At 44.2% G+C, this 21,619-nt stretch overlaps 2 protein-coding genes across 6 annotated transcripts in view; one reads left to right on the top strand and one right to left on the bottom strand.

Annotated features, from left to right (window-relative positions):
• The window catches only part of HHAT (hedgehog acyltransferase), a 569,735-nt gene that overhangs the window by 153,066 nt on the left and 395,050 nt on the right, over positions 1 to 21,619 (bottom strand). The gene's annotated exons all lie outside the window — the stretch shown is intronic.
• Positions 9,763 to 21,619, top strand: part of KCNH1 (potassium voltage-gated channel subfamily H member 1) — a 222,793-nt gene continuing 210,936 nt past the window's right edge. For 3 of the 4 annotated variants that reach the window (XM_083494254.1, XM_083494255.1, XM_083494256.1), the window contains exon 1: positions 9,816 to 10,054. In XM_083494254.1, coding sequence (XP_083350380.1) covers positions 9,982 to 10,054 — 73 coding nt within the window. In that variant the 5' untranslated portion in view covers positions 9,816 to 9,981. Of the gene's footprint in view, positions 10,055 to 21,619 lie in introns of all 4 variants that reach the window. The other variant, XM_083494257.1, reaches the window with a different exon arrangement.

A 21,619-nucleotide genomic window follows, 5' to 3' on the forward strand; every position in this document is an offset into this window, starting at 1 on the left:
GCCTTAGCGCAACTTTTTCTGCATGTGGGAAACGTGCTGCACGTGTGCTCAAAGGGCTTCGTGCAGCAAGGAACCGCTTTTCAATATACAGGCGTCGTGCGGCCTGTGGGACCGCCCTTGGGCATCCGTCAGTCATCGCGGGACGGCTTGTACGTGTGAAATGGGACACTGCAGAACAAACTCCGGAAAGGGGAGTTTTCACGTCGCTTGACACGCCAGGAGCTCCACGTTTGGCTTTGCTTTAAGCAACCAGCAAAGCACTGGTTGTCGAACCTTCTTCAGGGTCCCAATATATGGCACGCTTTCAGGTTTTCAGGCTCCCCTCAAGGCAAGCGTGCGCCTCCCTATGCAGGGAAACTGGCCTATGATGCATTCAAAGCATACTGTTTTGAATTTCGAGCTAAGGCGTTGGACTTTTTCATATACTGGCGTAACATATTCTGCATCAGGGATTGGGAACATTTTCGAGTTGGAGGGCCGTATTCCCTTTGGTGTGGGGTGAGAGGCAGAAGTGGGCAGAGCGATTAATGTATTTCTGTGCACGCTTTTGTATACCTCTTCTCCAAGCAGGCAGAAGGTGTCAGAATTCAAAGACACATCTCAGGCAGGTGAAAACACTCAAGGAAGGTGCAAAACAGAGCTGGTGAGGTCTGTGTGGCCTGGGGGTGTCACATATGTCTCCCAAGACTGAGGTTTCCCGTTCCAGTTCTACAAGCGATGAAATATCAGAGCCATTCACCCAACCACCCCATGTGTATAATTTGTTGTGTGATTGATCCATATTCATGTATTGCATCTGTTGCCTTTCCAACCCATGTGAATATACTCTTACATGTCATTAGAAAGGGCTAAATGTAGGTGAGACATACATATATACCTGGCTCACTGCCATACACCGCTGCATCTAAATATCACAGTGACTGTAGGTTAGTGTGTCAGATTAAGCTTGGGGAGACTCAGGTTCAAATCCACATTTAGCTTATTGTGTGGCTTTGAGCAAGTCACTGTCTCACATGATAGCTGAGGATAAAATTGTGGGTGTGCAGGAAGATAACTGCACCCACCATCTTGAGCTTAGAGGAAATGCAGGATAGTTGAATGTCAAGTTCATTTTCTCTGTGTCTCTTTCCCATTCTTAAATTCAGTTCTCCGGATTTTCACATCAGTTGCAATGTTTTATTTCTTTCATTCTTAAAAAAAAAGTTCTCATGAAAATTTAGCATTTCCGTGCAAGTTCTTTCTAAAACACAAATCTTGGCATGTACTTTTACCTTATACACACATTTGGCAAAACAATTTCCCCTTATGCAATGTATTTTTGTACACTATTTTCACTAATACATACATTTTTATCCAAACATGGACTTTGAACCTGTTACTTGACTGGAAAGCAATTTTTGTACAGCTTACTGCATTGCAAAATTTATTGAAAGAGCAAATTTTGAAGGATGGCTGTGGTTTGGCTCATATATTGTTTTGGAAAGTGTGGGTTGTTTTGTTTCACCTTTAAATGCAAGCTAAATCAAATTTCTCCCTCATACCTAGAAGCACATAGGCAGGGCCAGCCCACCTGTGAGGTGGGATGAAGCAGCTGCCTCAGGCAACAGAAGCCCTTTAGGTGGCGCCCTGCTCTGGCAACTTGTTTGGCTTATTCCTCCCTGCCCACCACAGAAATATAAGAGGCTTCTGGAGCTTGTTTGTCTCCAGGAAAGGCAAAGGAGGTGGGACCGAGCGAGTGACGCCATGAGCCACATGAGAATATAGGGCAATACAGTGGTACCTTGGGTTAAGTACTTAATTCGTTCCGGAGGTCCGTTCTTAACCTGAAGCACCACTTTAGCTAATGGGGCCTCCTGCTGCTGCCCCGCCGCCAGAGCACGATTTCTGTTCTCATCCTGAAGCAAAGTTCTTAACCCGAGGTACTATTTCTGGATTTGCAGAGTCTGTAACCTGAAGCGTATGTAACCTGAAGCGTATGTAACCCGAGGTACCACTGTACTTCTAGTAGGACCACCCATCAGTTAAATAAGGTGGGTGTGGGGATGTAAGAAAAAGCTGTGAATAGTGTAGTTGCTTCCCAAGTATGCAGCTTCTCATAATATAGAAGACTTTGCAGGTACAACTAAGTTTGACTATCAAGGTGCAAGACATATTGTAAGGTGCATCCAATGCTATCAGGACAAAAACAAAACAAAACAAGTCAATGTTTCCCCATGTTTGAGAATACAAAATTCAGAAGTTACTGGAGTCTGTCCAAAGTCCTAATCAGAATACACATAACTTGACCCTAGGGAGACGGAGAACAAAAATAAAGAGCAATGTGATGGTCTTTATATACTAGGGAATATCTATATACTAGGGAATATTTAGGTGATGTGTAATGTAAAAAAAATCAATTGGAACCAAATTTTGTAGTATTACATACAGACCATTTGTAGATCCCTAAAAGACAGGGTACAGGCTCATGAGGCAAATTTGCATAAATGTGCATATGTTAATGATGGAGAAAACAATAATTTCATAAAACACTATAATCTTGACGATTCCATTTTCTTTTGAGTTTATGGCCTAGCTAAACTGAAAAGACCTGTGCTATGTAATTAATGTTCCAAAACACTGAAAATAATAAATGGTTAGAATCTATGGTGTCCACTGTATGCATGAAAAGAGAATCAGCTAGGCATGACAATTGTGATTAATCTTGAATTGTTTTGTAGACAGATGAAAGGAGATATTTGGAGACATTCAATGAATAGGAAAATTAGTCAAAGTCTTAATAGAGAAAGACACTGAAAAATGGTTACATGCAATCACATGATATTATAATGAGGGCTGATCTGAAGATCCAAATGATTTTAATTGGTTTTAGGATTATGACATTGGGTTGCAGCTATTAAGATTGCTGTGATCCCTTGACTGGTGAATAGAAATCACGTGTGTAATCTGGAAGTGTATAAAAAACATTGCTTTGAATGTGGTTCTTTACAGCCTTATTTTTACGGAGGATAGCTGCACAAATTGCCTCCAGTCTTCGCACCCCTTAGTTGTGTGGGTGGTTTGTGGCACAAATCAGAGCTCTGGGCCTCTTTGGTGCATGTGTACCGGCTGGTGCTACAATGTTAATTAGGGGAAGTGTAGAGATGCAACTCAGCTTGCTAAGGGGGTTGCATGAGGTTAAAGCAGATAGAGAAGGAAACTTCCAAGATTCCTAAACTGCCTCACTGTCCTTTGACCTCTTTACTGACCTTTCCTCTAATGTTACATGGTTATTCTCAAGTTGTGGCTCTTGCTTCCTGCCTTCCTTCTTTTCAGACCCTCTTGTAGAGAGGAAATCTTCGGAAGTACTATACCTGTACCGTACTTTTCTGTGTATAAGACTAGGGTTTTTTTTACTTTTAAAATAAGGTTAAAATTCTGGGTGCGTCTTATACACAGATAGTGCATATGCCCATTTTCTAAATTTGGGCTCCCCAAAAGTCAGGGGGCGTCTTATGCATGGGGATGTCTTGCATACGGAAAAATACGGTACCTCTGCTAAGTGCAAGCAGCTAGTATGGCTCCCTTGCAACTCTATCCCAGCTTGCTAGAACTAGCTCTTTTCTGCCCAAGTATGTACAGTATTTCCTACAATAAACTTAGTGTCTTGTTTTTCGGTACCAAGTTTCCCTTGTGTGATTGCAACCAAGGTAAGCCTGCTCTCCTACAAGGGTTCAGTAAAGTCAGCTTCCAAGTTGTGTGCTAACTCTGCAACGTAATTCAAGATTAATGCTGCTCTTCCAGTCCCCAGGGTTCATATACAAGGGGCAGAGTCAGCATCATCAGTAGGGCAGAAAGTGACACTACATGCACACCAAACCGGTGTGTATGTCTGCTTAGAGTGGCTTCCACCTAACAGTCATATATGCTGCCCTAGTGGCCCCAGCAGCCTGGCAGAAGAGGTGGTGCCATCCTAGCATTTATCCCACCATGTTGGGAACTGCTGCTGGGCCTGATTACCTAACGGTGGGATACCTGATGGCATGTAACTTCCCAAACTGAAGTCACATTTGCAGGTGGGGGAAAATCATCTTCGTTTTCTGTATTCCAGTATCTTAAGCTGTCAGATATTGCACACTTCCTTCAAACTCCCCAAAGGCTCCTCTATGAAGCAGAAAGCTTCTGTTAACGAGACCGTCAGTGAGATTATTCCCTTGCCAGGCTAAATATGTGCCTGATCTGTTACTAGAGAGGAAAGCCAAGTCCAACCAAGCAATTAGGCAGTTTTTCATCGATAGACATTTTTGAGTTTAAAGCCTACTAGGGAAAGCAGAAGCAAAGTAATAGAAACACCTGAAGAAGGTTTATTTTAATTACTCTGTATTCCACTCGCACATTTATATTTTATAAATTGCATTTAAATATAAAATATCATGGCGGCATTCAGACTAAAACTGCAGTATTACAAGAAAAATGTCCATTGTTACATAATGTTACAGTCATGGCTGCATAGTTATGGTATTAAATATGATACTCCTTAGTAATATTTAATGGAAACATTTAAGCATAATTGCACCAGGTAGAAAAGGTACGGCCAAGTGCTTACAAAAATCAATAGGTGATCTATAGAAGTTCATTTAATATTACTCACCGGAGAACAGATTAAGAGGAGGAACTGAGAAAATGCTATATGATCAAACTCTCAGAAGATTAAGAAACTTAAAGAAAGGGCATAGCTTGAATTAAGATACACACACAGTGCGCGTGCGCGCACACACACACACACACACACAGTGTTGAGAAAAATATAGTAGCTCAAAATTGTGATAATTGTGGTGAATGTTATAGCTTTAGGTCAAAAGTCTCCGAACCCAGTGCCCTCCACACACTTTGGACTACAACTTCCGTTAGCTCCAGACTAATGTGTGTGTCACTGTGGCCACATCTGACATCTCCAGAAAAGAGCACAGTTGGCCAGCTTTCCATAATTGGCCCAAAACATTGCTTTTTGTTACCAAAACATGGGTATCCAGGTTTAGGATTGAATCTAGGAGTACCCTGCTAAACTATGAACTTGTGTTTTTAAGGGGAGTGCAACCACATCCAAGACACATCAATCTCTTCTGCCTTGTCTGGGCTTCAGTTTGTTTGCTCTCAAAGAGTTCAATCCTATAACAATATTATTTCCAATACACAATAATGGCCTAAAAGGGAAACAATGAGTTCTTTTTTGAGAATAATTTTTATTTGATTTTACAAGTGTAAAGCTATAACAATACCAAATAAACATCAACATTTAGAGATTTCTCTGAATCTCTAGACTTCTTTCCATCCCCTCCTTGGGTCTTATTGTCAACATTTTCAACTGTATATTATTTCAAATCTGTCCATAACACTTGTTGTACTCTAATAAGTGTTATTAAAATCCTACTAATGTATTCATCTGCTTACAGTGGTCTCCTAAATAAGTTGTAAGTTTTCCCCATTCTTTTTTGGAAGTTTTTGTCTTCTTGGTTCCTGAGCTTTCCAGTCAGCTCTGCCATCAGCTTAGTTTGCCATTCCTCACTGGTAGGGACTCCTTCTTCTTTCCATCTCTGGGCTAGAAGCATCTGTGTGGCTGTTGTCGCATACATAATAAGTCTTTTCTCTCCTTTGGAATTTCAGTACCTATAATTCTTAATAAAAATGCTCCTGGTTTTTAAACAAAAGTTATTTTAAATATTTTTTCCAGTTCATTATATATCATCTCCCAGAAAGCTTTTATTACCTTACACGACCACCACATAGGATAAAAGGTACCTTCTTTTTCTTTACATTTCTAGCAGGTATTTGTACTTGTTCTATACATTTTTGCTAACTTACTAGGAGTCAAATACAGTGGTGCCCCGCAAGACGAAATTAATTCGTTCCGCAATTTTTGTTGTCTAACGAATTTTTCGTCTTGCGAAGCACGAAATCCCATAGGAATGCATTGAAAATCAATTAATGCGTTCCTATGGTCAAAAAAAAGTCCAAACAAAGCCAAATTTGGTACAACAACAGTTTATTAACTGCTCTTTAAAGTCACACATACTGTAAAGAGCAGTTCGAAAATTTAAGGGAAAATAAATTAACTTTATAAACAAAACATGTCTTTGTTTTTAGTCAAAGAAAAAAAGTCGCGAGACGTTTTCGTCTTGCGAAGCAAGCCCATAGGGGAAATTCGTCTTGCGAGGCAAATCGCGAACGGAAAAACCTTTCGTCTAGCGAGTTTTTTGTCTTGCGAGGCATTCGTCTTGCGGGGCACCACTGTACCACTGGCACATCATTTTCATATAATTTTCTTTCAGTGTACAACATGCCGTAAATTTCAAATCTATTTCTATAACTTCTCCCAATCTGCAGTCTGAATCTGCAATCTGTTGCCCAGTGTATCATTACAGATTTAACCTGTTCATCTTTTGTATGCCTTTCCAAGAGCAATCTACACATTTTTGACAGTAATTTAACATTATTTCCCAACAAACCTTTTTGGAATCTTGATATCTCATAACTAAAACATTTCTTCTTATCTGTCTTAAAAATATCATTTAACTGGTATATCATTTAATTGGTATATTTAATTTAATTAAAAATATAATTTAAAAGGAAAACAATGACTGAGTCCCCCCCCCGCCCCGCCCCCATTCTACAAAATCTGTGTCAGGCTGCCTGAAGATGATTTCTGCTCACCAAAGGTGAATAGTCAACTGGCAACTAGAACAGTACAACTGTGTCACTTTGGAGCAAATGTCTTGGCTAAAGTGAGTTGGACAAAGGACACACACACAATACATTTAAAGCACTCATATACCACTTTGATACTATTTCCCCAAATAAATCCAGGGAACTGCAGTTTGTTAAGGGAGCTGAGGGTTGTTGGGAGACCACACACAGAACTACAATTCCCAGCCCAATTAGCAAATGACAGTTCCCCAGCATTTTTTGTGGGAAGCTACGACTGTTAACCTGAGAGTCCCATGGACTGCAAGAAGATCAAACTGATTGATTCTTAAGGAAATCAGCCCTGAGTGCTCTCTGGAAGGACAGATTGTGAAGCTGAGGCTCCAATACTTTGGCCACCTCATGAGAAGAGAAGACTCCCTGGAAAAGACCCTGATCCTGGGAAAGATTGAGGGCACAAGGAGAAGGGGACGACAGAGGACGAGATGGTTGGACAGTGTTGTTGAAGCTACCAGCATGAGTTTGACCAAACTGCGGGAGGCAGTGGAAGACAGGAGTGCCTGGCGTGCTCTGGTCCATGGGGTCACGAAGAGTTGGACACGACTACACGACTAAACAACAACTGTTAAAGTGGTCTAAGGGTGCTTTAAACTGGGGAGCCATAGGCTCAATTCTTGGTCCTCCGCAGAGCTTAGTGGTTTATTTATTTCATTTATATATTTAAAAAAAAGAAAAACCAGCTAAGGCAATTGCCAATATAAAAACAATTTCAAATCCAATACAGGTGCTGACTGGGATAAAAAGCGTCACTTTGAAGGCCCAGTCACCATCACAGCCTAGTCAAATTTGCAGGATTGTTGTGTGGATAAAAGGTGGGGGGAGGTGCCAAAATAAAATGATTTTGTGTCCTGTCACACAGGCTACACACAACCCTAACTTTCACTAGCTGGCTTTAAAGTCTTTTAAGATAAGGAAGAAGTGCTAGTACAGTACTAGGTTTGGTAATAAGTGTATCTTCTGCAGAAATGTTGCCATGTGTCTTCACCTGTGAGGAGTGCTCCAATTCAGGGCTCCGCCAGCCCGCTAGCAATGTACCACTCTGGGGTGGTCCATTCCATTCCACCTCCCCCCACCCTGTTTCCCTACTTTTCTGTACCGATAAGACACAAAACATTCTGCGGCCATTGAGCATCCTGAGTCCTCTTAGGGCTGTCTTATGTCTCATTGTTTCGCTTGTTTGTCGGTAGAGGGTTTTGTTTTTTTATTCTTCTAAAAACCAAACATGCTGAGCTGTCCCCCAGGGCCCTATTTTGGCTACGTAGCAATGGGCACTTACTATTTGAATTCACTACCGGAGGGGCTGATTTCTTTCATGTTAAAGTGGCCATTCTAGGTAGGTTTCAAAGCATTGCCATTCGCCCTGAGTTAAGGAGTGGGCCAGATCTAAATGCCTTCCATACAGCAGGGGGAAATGAGGCACCACGAGGGAGACGCTGCTGGTGTCTGAATGGTCAGGAGACTTTTTAAAGTGTTAATTTTGGGGTGGTGCTGCCATTGGAGAATTGTAGAGTTGGAAGGGACCCCCATGTTAGAATTCCTGCTCCATGATTGCAGTCATGGGATTGTTGTCTATCCCATGATGGTACATGTTTTGACTCCACAGAGTGGGAAGTGACGGAGACAGGATGTTTGTGTTACTGTGTTCCATAAAGTGGGACTATTGTCTTTCGTTCTTTTCCTCTTTGCTGTCTGATGCTAGAGAGAGCGAGAGCCATGTTGCAGTGCTCCGTGTGTGTTTATATGTAAATAAAGTAGATTAGCCAAAATGTTGAGTTACACATATAAGGTCTGTTACACATGATGCGCAAACTCTGCGGATCCCTAAGTGTGCCGGTGTCTGTTGACATCGGTCGCTGTGATGTTCAGGCAGAAGCTTTTGAAGCTCCCGAACAATCTACCAGGAGGGAGAGAACGTGCCAGTCGGGCATGTGTTTCTACCAGGGTCCTTCTCGAGTGTAGGCTGAACTCCTGACACCCCATGGGTCATCTAGTCCAACCCCCTGCAATACGGGAATCTTTTGCCCTACGTGGGCCTGGAACCCAGAACCTTAAGATTAACAGTCTCATGCTCAGAGCTATCCCAGGTCTTCTGGGATCTTCAAATACAGTGGTACCTCGGGTTAAGTACTTAATTTGTTCCGGATGTCTATACTTAACATGAAACTGTTCTTAACCTGAGGTACCACTTTAGCTAATGGGGCCTCCTGCTGCTGCTGTGTCGCCGCCGCACGATTTCTGTTCTCATCCTGAAGCAAAGTTCTTAACCTGAAGCACTATTTCTGGGTTAGCGGAGTCTGTAACCTGAAGCATCTGTAACCTGAAGCGTATGTAACCCGAGGTACCACTGTACCTCAAGGGCTGTCACATGAAAGATGGAGCACGCTTGCTTTCTGCTGCTCTGGAGGGCAGAACTTGAGCCAATGGCTTCAAGTTACAAGAAAGGAGATTCGGACTAACCAGGAAAAATTTTCTGGCAGTAAGATCTGTTTGACAGTGGAATGGACTCCCTCGGGAGGCTGTGGACCAGGCACAGGCAAACTTGGCCCTCCAGATGTTTTGGTACTACAACTCCCATCACCCCTAGCTAACAGTGGTCAGGGATGATGGGAATTGTAGTCCCAAAACATCTGGCGGGCCGAGTTTGCCTATGCTTGCTGTGGACTCTCCTTCCTTGGATGTTTCTAAGCAGAGATTTGGTGGTCATCTGTCATGGATGCTTTAGCTGAGATTCCTGCATTTCTTGGGGTCCTGACTCTTGGGGTCCCTTCCAACTCCCTTCTATGCTTCTGGGAAAAGAGAGCGAACTACCTCGGGCCAGCGCCGCCCACCTGGCAGGGAACCTTGGGAGCGAGCCCAACTGAGGTCAGAGAGACTTCCTTTGGAACAAACCAGAGGTAGGCTCGGGATGCGAATCAATGCAACCCGATCAGCCTGTTCAGGGCAGCTGCTCCAAAGAAGCCATCCTGCCAGCGAGCTCTGTTGGGCGACCGGCCGGCAGAGGGCGCTGCCGGACAAGGTCCAGGCGCGGCGGCTGGGAGGCGGCCGCGAGCGGGGATGCAGCGAGCGAGCGGGCGCGGGAGGAGGGAGCCTGAGTGGCTGGGCGCGAGAGAGGAGCTGATGCTGCAAAGCCGCCCGGAGGGGACCATGAGGAGCTCAGAGCGGGAAGAAGAAGACGAAGACGAGCGCGCAGAGGCAAGCGCCTAGCTTCGCCCGGCCGCCGTGCCCGAGCCAGCGCGCCCGACTATGGCTGGGGGAAGGCGAGGGCTGGTGGCTCCCCAGAATACCTTCCTGGAGAACATCGTCAGGAGATCCAACGGTGAGGAGAGAAGGAGATCCCGGCGGCGGTGGGACGGGGAGGGAGTCGTGAGGACCACCCTCCCGGGCGGAATGCAGGGAGCGCTGCTGGCGGTGTTCGCGTGCACGTGTGAATGCGTCCCCGGTCGGCCCCAATGCGGGACTCGCGAATCCGGGCTCGATCCGGAGCTCCTCCTGGCTCAGGTGGGGATGCCTTTGGGTGGGAGCCCGGAGAAGTCTGACAGAAGAAAAAGTGGTCCAGATTCCTCCGTGAGGAGGCAGGTTCAGGTGGGGTGGGAGAGGAAACCCCGCAAGGCTCCTGGGCCCCATGAAATGCCACTGTTTTGGGGTTGGGGAGGTGTTGTTGCAGGGCCGGTTTAGGGGGATGCTGCTGCTGTTCGGGGCGGGATTGGTGGTGGGAAAAGATCAGCAATAATTCCTCCTGCTCCCGAGCTCTTGGGATGATGTCCTAATGTAGACTCCTTGCAGTGTGTGTGTGTGTGCAGGGTGTGTGTGTGTTGGGGAGAGAATGCTCCTCCGTTCCTTTTCCTGGGGGAGTCCTTTCCCTTTCTCTCGCCTCCCCACTCCCCCGCCTCGCTTGCTCAGGGGCTGTCCCCTCCCTTGTTACTGAGGTTTTTGGTGCTATGCAGACCTGGGAGTCTCTTTGCGGAGGCTGTAGTGAGATCCTCAGCTAGAGCGAGCGAGCGAGGGGCACTTGGATCTAAATGGGCTTCCTTCCAGACTTCACCTCCCTGCAGGTGGAAGCCGACAGGGAGAACCTGTCTAAAATAACAGCCACACACTTTAAAAGTGCAGCAGGAATGGGGGGGACGGGGACGACACCTCGATGCATATCTCTATGTAGTTGTCGAACGGGTGTGATTTCTACATTTGTTTTGTTTCTTTTTAAAATAGGCTGATACTTCCATAGGGTGGGGTGGGGGGGTAAAGAGAGAGGTTTTTAGGCTAGAATGCTCTTGAAGGTTAATTCTGACAATTTAGACTAAGTACTGACTAATATCAGTCCCTGGCTGGCTCCAAGCCCCCTCCTATCATTCAAATAAGCCACTGTTATACAAGAAGAATCTTGCAGGTCATTATAATCCGGATTGCTGAATCTAGTGCACAGTGAGAAGTCACATTTGTGTGTTCAGGAGAAGATACTGATTGGGGGAAGTTGTTCAAATGCTTAAGTATGGCTAAAGGGAATTTTGAAACAGTTCTGGTTGAAAGATCAGAAACAGTTCTGGTTGAGGTCATTTATTGTTATTATTGTATTTCATTGATTTATTTATTTTTAATTAAAACCCCGATTGCATGTTTGTATTCCCTAACAAACAGCCTCCACTTGGTAAACAGAGCAGGAAAATTGAGGTGGGAAGGACCTTAGTCTCTGAATTGTGTGTGTGTGGCTTGTCCCTGCCTTATAATTCTCAGGCTAACAGGACGACCCACGAATTTTAAAGCCACATTAGCATTAGTTCCATCGCACTGAGCCAATCGAAACAAGCATGGTACCAGCTCGAACCCATATAGGGTTAGACGTGCCTGTCTCTGTATAGGTCTGGATTTATTTATTTTATGAAGTGGATTTCTCTTCCACCTTTCTGTTGGCATGAGAGTTCTGGAGGGCTGCTGATTGCAAGTTTGCTGCTTCGCCAGGTTTGTGGTGTGTGAATGTGAAGGAGGGCAGGGATCCTCTCCTTTGAACAGTTACACAGAAGAGAAAATTGCAGCAGATTCAGCTGCTACCACCCCTACATGACAAGCTGTCCAAATTCCCCTCTTCCGTTGAAAGGCAAATTGCTGGGAATGGGATTGAAAACAATGCTGTCAACATCACAACACCGTTACCCAAATCTATGGCGCAACCCCACTTGGAATACTATGTGCGTTCTGGGCTTCGCACCTTAGAAAGGATGTCATTGAGCAGGAAAAGGTTCAGAAAACCAAAATGATCAAGGACCTGGTAAACTCCCCCGTGGAAAAAAGGTTACAACATTTGAGTCTTTTCCATTTACAAAGAGAGAGAGAGAGATTGGCAATGGGGATATGAGAGCAGTGTATACAATTATGCATAGTGTGTGGAAAGTGAATAGAGGTAAGTTTCTCTCTCCCCCCCCCCAGCTCATATTTCCAGAACTGAGGGATGTGCTAAATGGTGAGAGATGCAGGACAAGCAAAATGAAGTTCTTAGTCTATAGGAATCACTTCCACAAGATGCAGATGACTTTAAAAGAGGATTAGAAAATTCATGGGGGATGAAGCTATCCATGGCTATATGAGACCTCCAGGATCAGATACACCATGCCTCTGAATACTGAAGAGGCCAGAATATCAGCTAGACAGGGCTCTCGCATGTTGTGATTCAGGGGTTCCCAGAGACACCTGGTTGGCTGCTGTAGGAAAGAGTATTCTGCACCCGGTAGGCCTTTCCTCTGATCCAGCAATGCCCTTAGGTTCAGGCACCTTTTCCTCCTCTCCCAAAGGCTCGTTCCAGTGTTATGTGTTTGCAAAATTATGACCCAGTTCCTTCCTTTCAGTTTGATTAATTGCAGCTACTTGAACAAATAAGAGCTATTGGCACAAGTATTGATGAGCGAGACGCAGGGCTGGAATCCAAATGGGGAAGGCACACTGCCTCTAAAGATGCTGGGGGGGGGGGGATTCAGCTACACAATGATAAGGCAGATATACAACTTTAATAACTTCCAGAAACACTTTGCTGTTTTAAAAGGGTTACACTGTAGAGGAAATCACCTTTTGATTGTTCTCCATGCAAACCACGATCACATTAATGTATACTGATGCGTCACTTCAAAATGTAAATTAGTCCCCTCCAGCCCCAATCCATCATTAAAAGTGAAAGGTTTTACTTGGGAGGAGAGGAGAAATATCACTTGTCATTAACACAGTAATGGCCAGTGGTTTCTTCTCCTCAAATTATTTAACTGTTGTCAGATGAATACGCCATTCAATCAGCACCAACTTAAAAAAAAAACACCCTCCAACTTCCTAGCGCCTGCCTTCATGTTTGAATAATATTATCATTAAAATGTCATTTTGAAGAAAGCGCTGTGTGGAAATTGACATGTCCTTGACTTTCCTTTTCCTTCCCGCAATAAGAGGCCTGATGGAAAACCCATTGCCTTTAATCAAAATTCATCAATGGCTGCCAAAAAGTTTCTAAAACAGACTCTCATGGTGGACAGACTTCTGGCTTTCAACGTTTATTTGCCAGAACTCTCAAGATCCATCAACCAGGGGGTTGCAAAAGGACATGTATCTACCTGTAGAAGGGTGAAAGGGACATGCATCTATAATTACAGAATTCTGCATCCGGGAATTCAAGAATTCTGAGACCTGAATGGAGCCTTCCACACAAAAATCTGCCCCAACTCATATTGGTAATATAGTTTGGAGCTGTGCGTGGGCAGGGGGTCATTTTGTTGCCATAATTGTTCAAGAGCTGGGAATCAGAAATCCTCCCCAATCTACTGCAAATTATCCAGCGAATGGCCAGTAGGTCCAGATCTGCCCACCCCTGTTTTCCAGGACAGCCACACACATGGGGTGTGTGTGTAGCCATAGATTCAAGAGCAGCCAGAAGATTAGAATGCTTGTTTTCCAGCATTTTGTTGTTGCACTGGGGTAGTTTCTGTCTTTATCCAGTTTTACTGAGTTAGGGTGGAATGTACTAACTCTAGTATTGGAGATGGTCTGCCTCTGAATGCCAGTTGCTGGGGAGCACAAATTGGGAGAGAGATGTTGCGCTCATGTCTTGTTTGTGGTCTTCTGGTTGGTACTGTAAGAACAGGATGCTGGACCAGATAGGACTTTGTTTTGATTTAGCCGCGAACTTTTAAAGTTCTTACTAGAAGCAGGGCACACTTATTTCTTGGCTGCCTTTCCCCTCTAGTGGATTCTTTCTAGCTTGCAACTTACTTGAGCCTGGATAGCTCAGTTGCTGAGAGTGTGGTGCTAATAAGGGCAAGGTTGCAGGTTCAATTCCTGTATGGGGCAGCTGCACATTCCTGCATTGCAAGGGCTGCATTAGATGATTCTTGGGTTCCCTTCCAGTTCTATGATTCTACTTGCAGCAGGTTCATGTGGTAGCCACGTCTCGGCATATCAAGCACAGCCTTTCCAGGTCTTCATTCATGTAGAATAAATGCATCTGTAAATAGTGGTTCTTTCCTCCAACCTACATGTGTGGTTCTACATGTGGTTCTTTCCTCCAACCTACATGTGTGGGGTTCTTGGTTGCATGCATATAGTATACATCCATGGTTGAGCAATTGCCTTGCATGCAGAAAGTTCTTGGTACAACCCCCAGTGTCTCCAGGTTGGGCTGGGTAAAGCTTCTGCCTGAATATCCTGCAGAGCAGCTAGACATTGGGCTAGACAGTATACTCAGTGAAAGACAGCTTCCTATGTTTCTAGCTTTACAAGAGAGGACTTCCTACAGATACCCATAGATGGAGGGTGGAAAAGACACAGGGTGCTTTCAGAATAATGGGATTCAATCACATACCAGCAATTCAGGCTGCACAATTACAGTTGATTCGGGAGGTCTTGCACACAGCAGACTCACTTCCCCCAAAGAGAGGACTTTTTGCAAGAAGGAAAGTGAGAGGGAATGCAGGGATGTGTGTGGGTCACTAGTGAAAGTGCCATGAGGCTATTGCTTCAGTTCTGCCCTCCTGGGACAGCCACTCCTGCTGATCAATATTGTGATTAAATATATCATAACATAAATGACTGCATTATGCAACACAAAAAATATTAATATCAATAACACTTGACAGTGACCACCCCCTGGGAAATGGCTTTGAATGGCTGGCTAAATCAGGTGAAGTTGAATTAGGGACTTCCCCTGCATCAAAAGACAGGCTCCAGTGAATTAAGAAGACGAGACCAACAGTGGGTTCAGCAGTCAAGAAGGCGGTTTCTGCAGGTGCTGTAGGGGGAAGTGAGGGGCAGATGGGGTTCATCAACCTGGGAAGGGAGCCCATATAGGAAAAGGAAAACTCTGATCCGAAACCTTTGCTGCCTTGTGTGATACCTTTGGGAGAAGAAAAGGCTAAGTAGTAAACCGTACTGAAATCTGGAGTGGAGTCCCTAAGGCAGTTGGATGGCAGCTTGTATACCTCCTTCCAGCAACTCCTGCAGCCAAGCTGGTGCCAAACATATTGCTTTCCTTTGGGCCACATCAGCGAAGACAAGAAGGGGGTCTTGTTGTCTGGGCAGCCCAGGACCTCCATACACCCTGCCCAAGTTTTCGCCCCAAGGAGGTCACTTTGGTGCTGCTAACTCAGTGGTTTGACTTCACCCCCGGAGGCCCACTCCAATGTCTCTTGAGACAGAAAGATGCCAGCAACAACAAATACAAGCTTCCAACAACTGAATATTGATCTTAATAGTACTATATAATAAATCACATAACAGGCTTCCTTTATATGCACCAGTTTCTTGTTAAATCACATTCAGTGCTGAAGTGCCAAGCACAGATCACAAACCTATTAATTTCAATAGAACTAGGAGGAACACTTACATATAAACTTCCTGTACTATAAAATATTTTTTCTTAAAATACATTAAATATTAATTTCGGAACTGCTTGCAACTTTTCATGCGATTGTTTTTTGTAAACAAACTCCAGATCCCATCCCAACAGAATATATAAATAGAATCAACATTAACAAGGAACCAAAACAAATACCTGATTAGACATTCACAGTCTTTGCTCGTGTAGTGGGGACGAGATGCAGCAGCAATATTTATTCATTTGTCACATTTATAACCCACCCCTTTCCTCCAAGAAGCTCAAGGTGACGAACATAGTTTCCCCTCCCTCCCAGTTTATCCCGGGGATTTGAACCCTGGTCTCCCAGATCCTAGTCCAGCACTCTAACCACTATACCACAGTGGCTCTCAAGAGCCTCGCAGTAGCAGTGTTGCTGCCATTTACTAGGTGCCTCGCAGCAGCAGTGTTGCTGCCATTTACTAGGTGGGTGAGGTGGCAGCAAGAATTTGATGCTCCTGCTGGTGGTCCACACAGTCCTGGCTACACTGCCATCTTGCTCCTGCTCCTGCATCTCTTGGTGAGCAGTAGTGATGCTGCAGGCAGGAGGCTGTTTTGCTGAGTGTCCTCTCTAGTGGGTCACCTGTTCCCAGTGGAGTGAACACCACTGAAAGCCATCTCTAGCTCATATCACATCTGCTCGTATTGTTTATACATTTTTATCTTTCAATTCCAGGGAGTGTCTCCAATAACTGATCAACCCCCCCTACTTTTATTTTTTTCCATCTCTAATAATGCAAGTTCTCTAACCATCCCAGCCATTTCCCACCTTTTAATTTAGCCAGGCTTTCATAGTTGGTACTTGATTACCCCGACCTTTAGTGGCTATTGGAATTTTGGCTGTTGTTAAAAGATCGTACACTGTCTTCTCCATATTATTGCAGTTCCTCATTATTTGGTATTACAGAATGTTTAACGTCGCCTACCCAAAATGCCACCGAGTCTAAGATAATGTTGTAACATAAGTCAATATCATTCTAAATCAGATTATGAAGATGTACTGGTGGAAAGAGAAATCTGTGAGTACAATGAAGTTCATTGTACTGTACCAGCGCTAGTGTCTACAGTTAGAAGTTCTATAGATGACCCTGCCAGGATATGGCAAAGACTGAACCTGGGACCTTCTGCATGCAAGGATGAGAGGTCCACAGCTGAGTGGCAGCATCTTCCCAGGGTTTCTGAAGGGCTTTCTCCCAACCCTACATGAAGATGCCATTGATCAAAGCTGGAACCTTTTGCACAGCAAGTCTGTATCCTACCACTGACCCTTTCCGTGAGGTTTGTAGCTCATTGGTGATTTGATCCTGGGTCTCCCTGGTCCTAGTCCAACATTCTAACCAATGTTAGAAACTCAGATGTGTAAGCTAGGTGCCAAATGGCTCCTTAAACCAAGGTTACAGTCGCCAAAACAGAATGTCTAGTTGCCATTTGGGGGCAAGACTTTCTATATTAAGTGACTTTTTTGTAATGTTGGCATCCCTAACAGTCCTACATGTGTCTACTCCGAAACAAGCCCCACTGCATTCAGTAGGACATTTCCCCAAGTATGTCTTCAAAGAATGTCCAAAACTGTGGACCAGGTTATAAAAGGGAAAGATGGGGAAATTACTCTGACTTTGCCACCTTTTGGTCTCTGTGTAGATCAGTGTGTGACCTTCCAAATGTTGCTGGACCCCAACTCCTATGAACCCCAGCTTGCATGGGCAATGGTCAGGGATGCTGGGAGTTAGAGTTTTGCAACATCTGGAGGGCAACAGGTCTCCCAATCCCTGGTACAGTTTCATACCAGAAAAGAAGTGGAAACAGAGGTATCTGCGACCTCTTGTGTAGATCAGGGGAAAAGTCTGGGGGCTAATCAACCAATTGATGCCACAACTGCTCCCATATGGACTCTTGAAAACATTAAAAACAAGAACCCCAAAATAATTGTTCCCAGAGTCATTCCACTGTTCTGCAGAATATCAATTTGCAAAGGGACTCCAGGCAATCTTTTGCCAGAGTGATTGTATTAACATTAAAAAAGCTCATGAATCAGCTGGAGAAACGAAAGCTGCACATGGCCTTTTCTTTGATTTGGTAAAAGCTTTTTGTAATGGGCCACAAAGAGACCACCTAACAGGGCGGGAAATTAGTCTGATCTGAAAGAGAGAGAATATAAATGGACTGAATCATAAAGTTTTCATTTTAGTAACGTTTTGTCGTGTTGCAGTTATATCTATCTATCCTTGTGGTATACAGCAGGTTACAGATGTAAGTATTGTTTCTGAGTGCCTGTAATATCTAAGATCTCTTTCACGGCCTTGCCAATACATTTAGAAAGCCCACCTGCTCTGAAGATCACAATGCTTTCTGCAGAATGCTGCCACTGCTGCACTTTACCCCCCCCTTTTTTTGTAAATTCAATGGGATGTTGTAGATGTCTTACTCAGGACGAGTCCAAGACATTTTTGGTGTGTGGAGTGGGAGAATATGGTGCCCTCACATTCCACCTACAGAAGCTGACTGGTTTAGGGAATATGTTTGATGAAAACACAGTGCTTTCAGAAATGCCATGTAATGCTAAATAATAATAATAATAATAATAATAATAATAATAATAATAATGGAGCTGCAAGTACTTGGCAATCATTTTTAATGATTCCTATGCAATTTTACACACATTTTACTTACCAAGCAAAACTAAATCATATAATCAAAATATTTTTTGAATTTTAAAGTCATGCTGCAACTTTATGGCACCTTTCCCTTTTAGAATTTGAAAGTTGAAAAATTCAGCACACCCTAAATTTTCTGAAGAGGGCAGCTGTTGAGAGCCCACTGGGAAGGGATGCTCTCCACAGTGTCCTTTGGTAGCATGCCAAGCGTGTTTCAGATTTCTACAACCGCCGGTCAGTTTTTGCAGCCCCAACTACTATAAAGTTTGGCCTTTGCATTCATTAGGAGTGTTGTCAGTATGAATGTGTTGGAATGGCTCCTGAAAGTTCCTTGTAAATTAATGGTTCAAGGCTTGCCAAAGAAGAGCGTGGTCAAGAAGCAATACGCTCACTCTCTCTGCACCGTTTTAGGCTGTACAATGATAACAAAAGAAATGGGAAGGCACCAGCCAGCTTTTGCTCTCCACAAAGCACCCTATTATTAGCACAAATTTCTAAATTGTCCCATGTCTTGCATACAATCAAATGGCGCAACCCTAAGAGGAGTGCAGGGTTTATACAATTAACTTAATTGTGTTATGCAAAAACAAAACAAAAAACAAACATTGATCCCTTGTGACCTTGAGCTATTTTTACCACAATCTCCATCCGAAGAACCTTTGCATCTTCCCTTTTCGATCTGCTCTTCCATTAGAGTCATTGTGAGTGGTTTGCATCCTGACACCGCAATCCTAAATATAAAATACCTGGTATTCAGTTCCATTGACCTCCATGTTGACAACCAGCAATTTATTCCAAACTTTGATACCCATTCAGTGCATCAGAAGTGAGTTGGAAGAAAGGTGCCATCTACTGTCAAGGATTTTCTTGATTTTCACCACTTAATGTTTTTTTTTTTTTAAGTACCCTTTTCCAGATAATAATTATCTAACCAATAGCTAGTATTTTTCTCTCTAGTTAGTGCATTGTCTGAGCAAGACTGGGCGGTTAATACACCCTAATAAACATTCATTAGAAGGGAAATTTGTGGACAAGAACCACTGAATCTTGATTGTGTATTATAAACAAATCCATAGTTGCCAACAGCAATAAAAGAGATTGTTTTGTGCCATTTTGTATTTCTGCTGTATTTCATCAGTTGCCAGTCTCTCCTTTCTGATTTTCCAGTAAACGTGATGAGTTAGCCTGCTATTGCGTATATACGTATACGTAATTTTAGTTTAGTTAAATATGGGATTTATTTAAATGATTCTTCCCTACCCAACCCCACAAGGCATGCCTGAATTCAGGTCAAAGCGCATTCGGTGTCCAACTAGACAAGAAAAGTAATGTTGATCAGATAATCTGGTCCAGCATTCTGTTCTCACAATGGCCAGCGCAGTGGGAAGCCCACAGAAAGGAACTGAGTGCAACAGCACTTTTGCCACTTGTGTTTGTGCTCCGAGCCCCAAAACCCTCATGGAAATAAAGACACAGTGGAGACAGAATTTAGTTTAAATGTTAATGGGCAAATTTTGGCCACAACTTTATTGAATGCACAAATGTTACTGGTATTGACTTAGGCATTGGTATCAAAACTATAACTGGCTCCTTCCCCACCTGGCAGGAAGCCTGGAAGGGTAAACAACCAGTAGGGGGATCCCCGTCAGTGTATATAGACTGGCGCTCAGCCCTGGGGTTCCTGGGGTTCCTGGCATAGCCCTAGCCCCTCTCCAGACTTCGGACGAGATCCAGACCCCCAGATTCCTTTAACGGAATACCCTATTCATTGGAGGGGCAGGTGATGGCCGCACCTCCCCTCCCCACATTCCCCTAAACCAATGCCTAACTGCCAAACCTTACAAAGTTGTGACGATTGCTAAGAGGTAGGCAAAAACCAAGTGGCCACAGCCAATCTGCCACATTGGGAAAAATTCCTATCCGGCCCCCGTTCCAAAACAGGTGACCAACCAAAGCAAGGCCAAACACGACCTAATTAGTGGGTGTGTGGGCGGGTGTTTGGCAGTGCGAAGCAAAAGGAGGTCCCTACGTCCTGCTGCCAAATAGATACCCCCAACCTTTGCCACAATGCCGATTGGCTAAAGGCCAGTGGCATAACTGTGACACCACCACCACAAGCTCCGCCCACAAGCCAGTTGGGGAAGAGTTTCAGGGGCCGAGCACAACATGGACCCTCTGTTAGGAGGATCCAACTTCTCTGAAACTGGGATTCAGAGGTAATGCACAACCATCACGACTAGTAGCTAATTATAACCTTATCATCCATGAATTTTAAAGCTGTCCAAGTTGGAGTTTGCAGTGGACCATCACCAAATCTTGTGGCAGTGAATTCTGTAGTTTCTGTGCTGTGTGAATCATAGAACCATAGAGTTGGGATGGTCGCGGCAATGCAGGAATCTCAGCTAAACTATCCCTGACAGATGGCCATCCAACCTCTGCTTAAAAACGGCCAAGAAAGGAGAGTCCGCAGTCCCCTGAGGGAGTCTGTTTCACTGTCAAGCAGCTCTTACTGTCAGAAAGTTCTTCCTGATGTTTAAGTCGGAATATGCTTTCTTGTAGCTTGTGGCCTCAAGAGGGTCCTACCCTCCAGAGCAGGAGAAAAGCTTGTTCCCTCTTCCATGTGACAGCCCCTGAGAGATTGAAGATGACTGTCGTATCTCCTCTCAGTTTCCTCTTTCCCAAGCTAAACATACCCAGATCCTTCAACTGTTCCTCATATGGCTTGGTTTCCAGGCCCTTGATTGTCTTCATTTCGTCTGTCCTGAACTGTCCAACGTTCAGCTTCACTAGATGATCCTGGGTCCTATCCAGTATCATAGGAAAAGGAGAAAAGCCTATCTGATATATCAAGCAGCTGCTTTACCATGCTTTAGAAAAGCCCGTCCTTCTAAACTGACAATAGCTCAGATGAATAATCTAGATAAACAATAAAGGCTCTACCCATTTGAAGGCTCTGTTCATCCATGCAAAAAGCAAACAACATTTGGAGTTCACTAGATGTTAGTCCGAGGGGACGGTCTTGTTTCTGGTGCCTTTCACGTATGATTTATGTACAGGAGGAAAAATATTCCCCACTCTCTTCCCTCACAAAGGGAAAATCAGGGATAATTCTTTGTTCTGCTTTTGCAAAGATGAAGGAATAACTCCTTCATCATATTAGAACAGGGTGGGGGAATCTTCAGATGTTATTGGACTCCAGTTCCCATCAGCCACAGCCAGTATAGTCAGTGGCAGTGCCCGGGACGAGGCCAGGATTGTACCCCCTAACCTCCTTGCGGGCATCGTGCAGTAGGCAACAGGTGGACTTTGCTGTGCCCCTGTGGCAGCCACTCCTCACAGAGGTCGCCTG

Source organism: Podarcis liolepis (genome assembly GCF_965112155.1).
Source record: "Podarcis liolepis genome assembly, chromosome: 3".
NCBI classification, from domain to species: domain Eukaryota; kingdom Metazoa; phylum Chordata; class Lepidosauria; order Squamata; family Lacertidae; genus Podarcis; species Podarcis liolepis.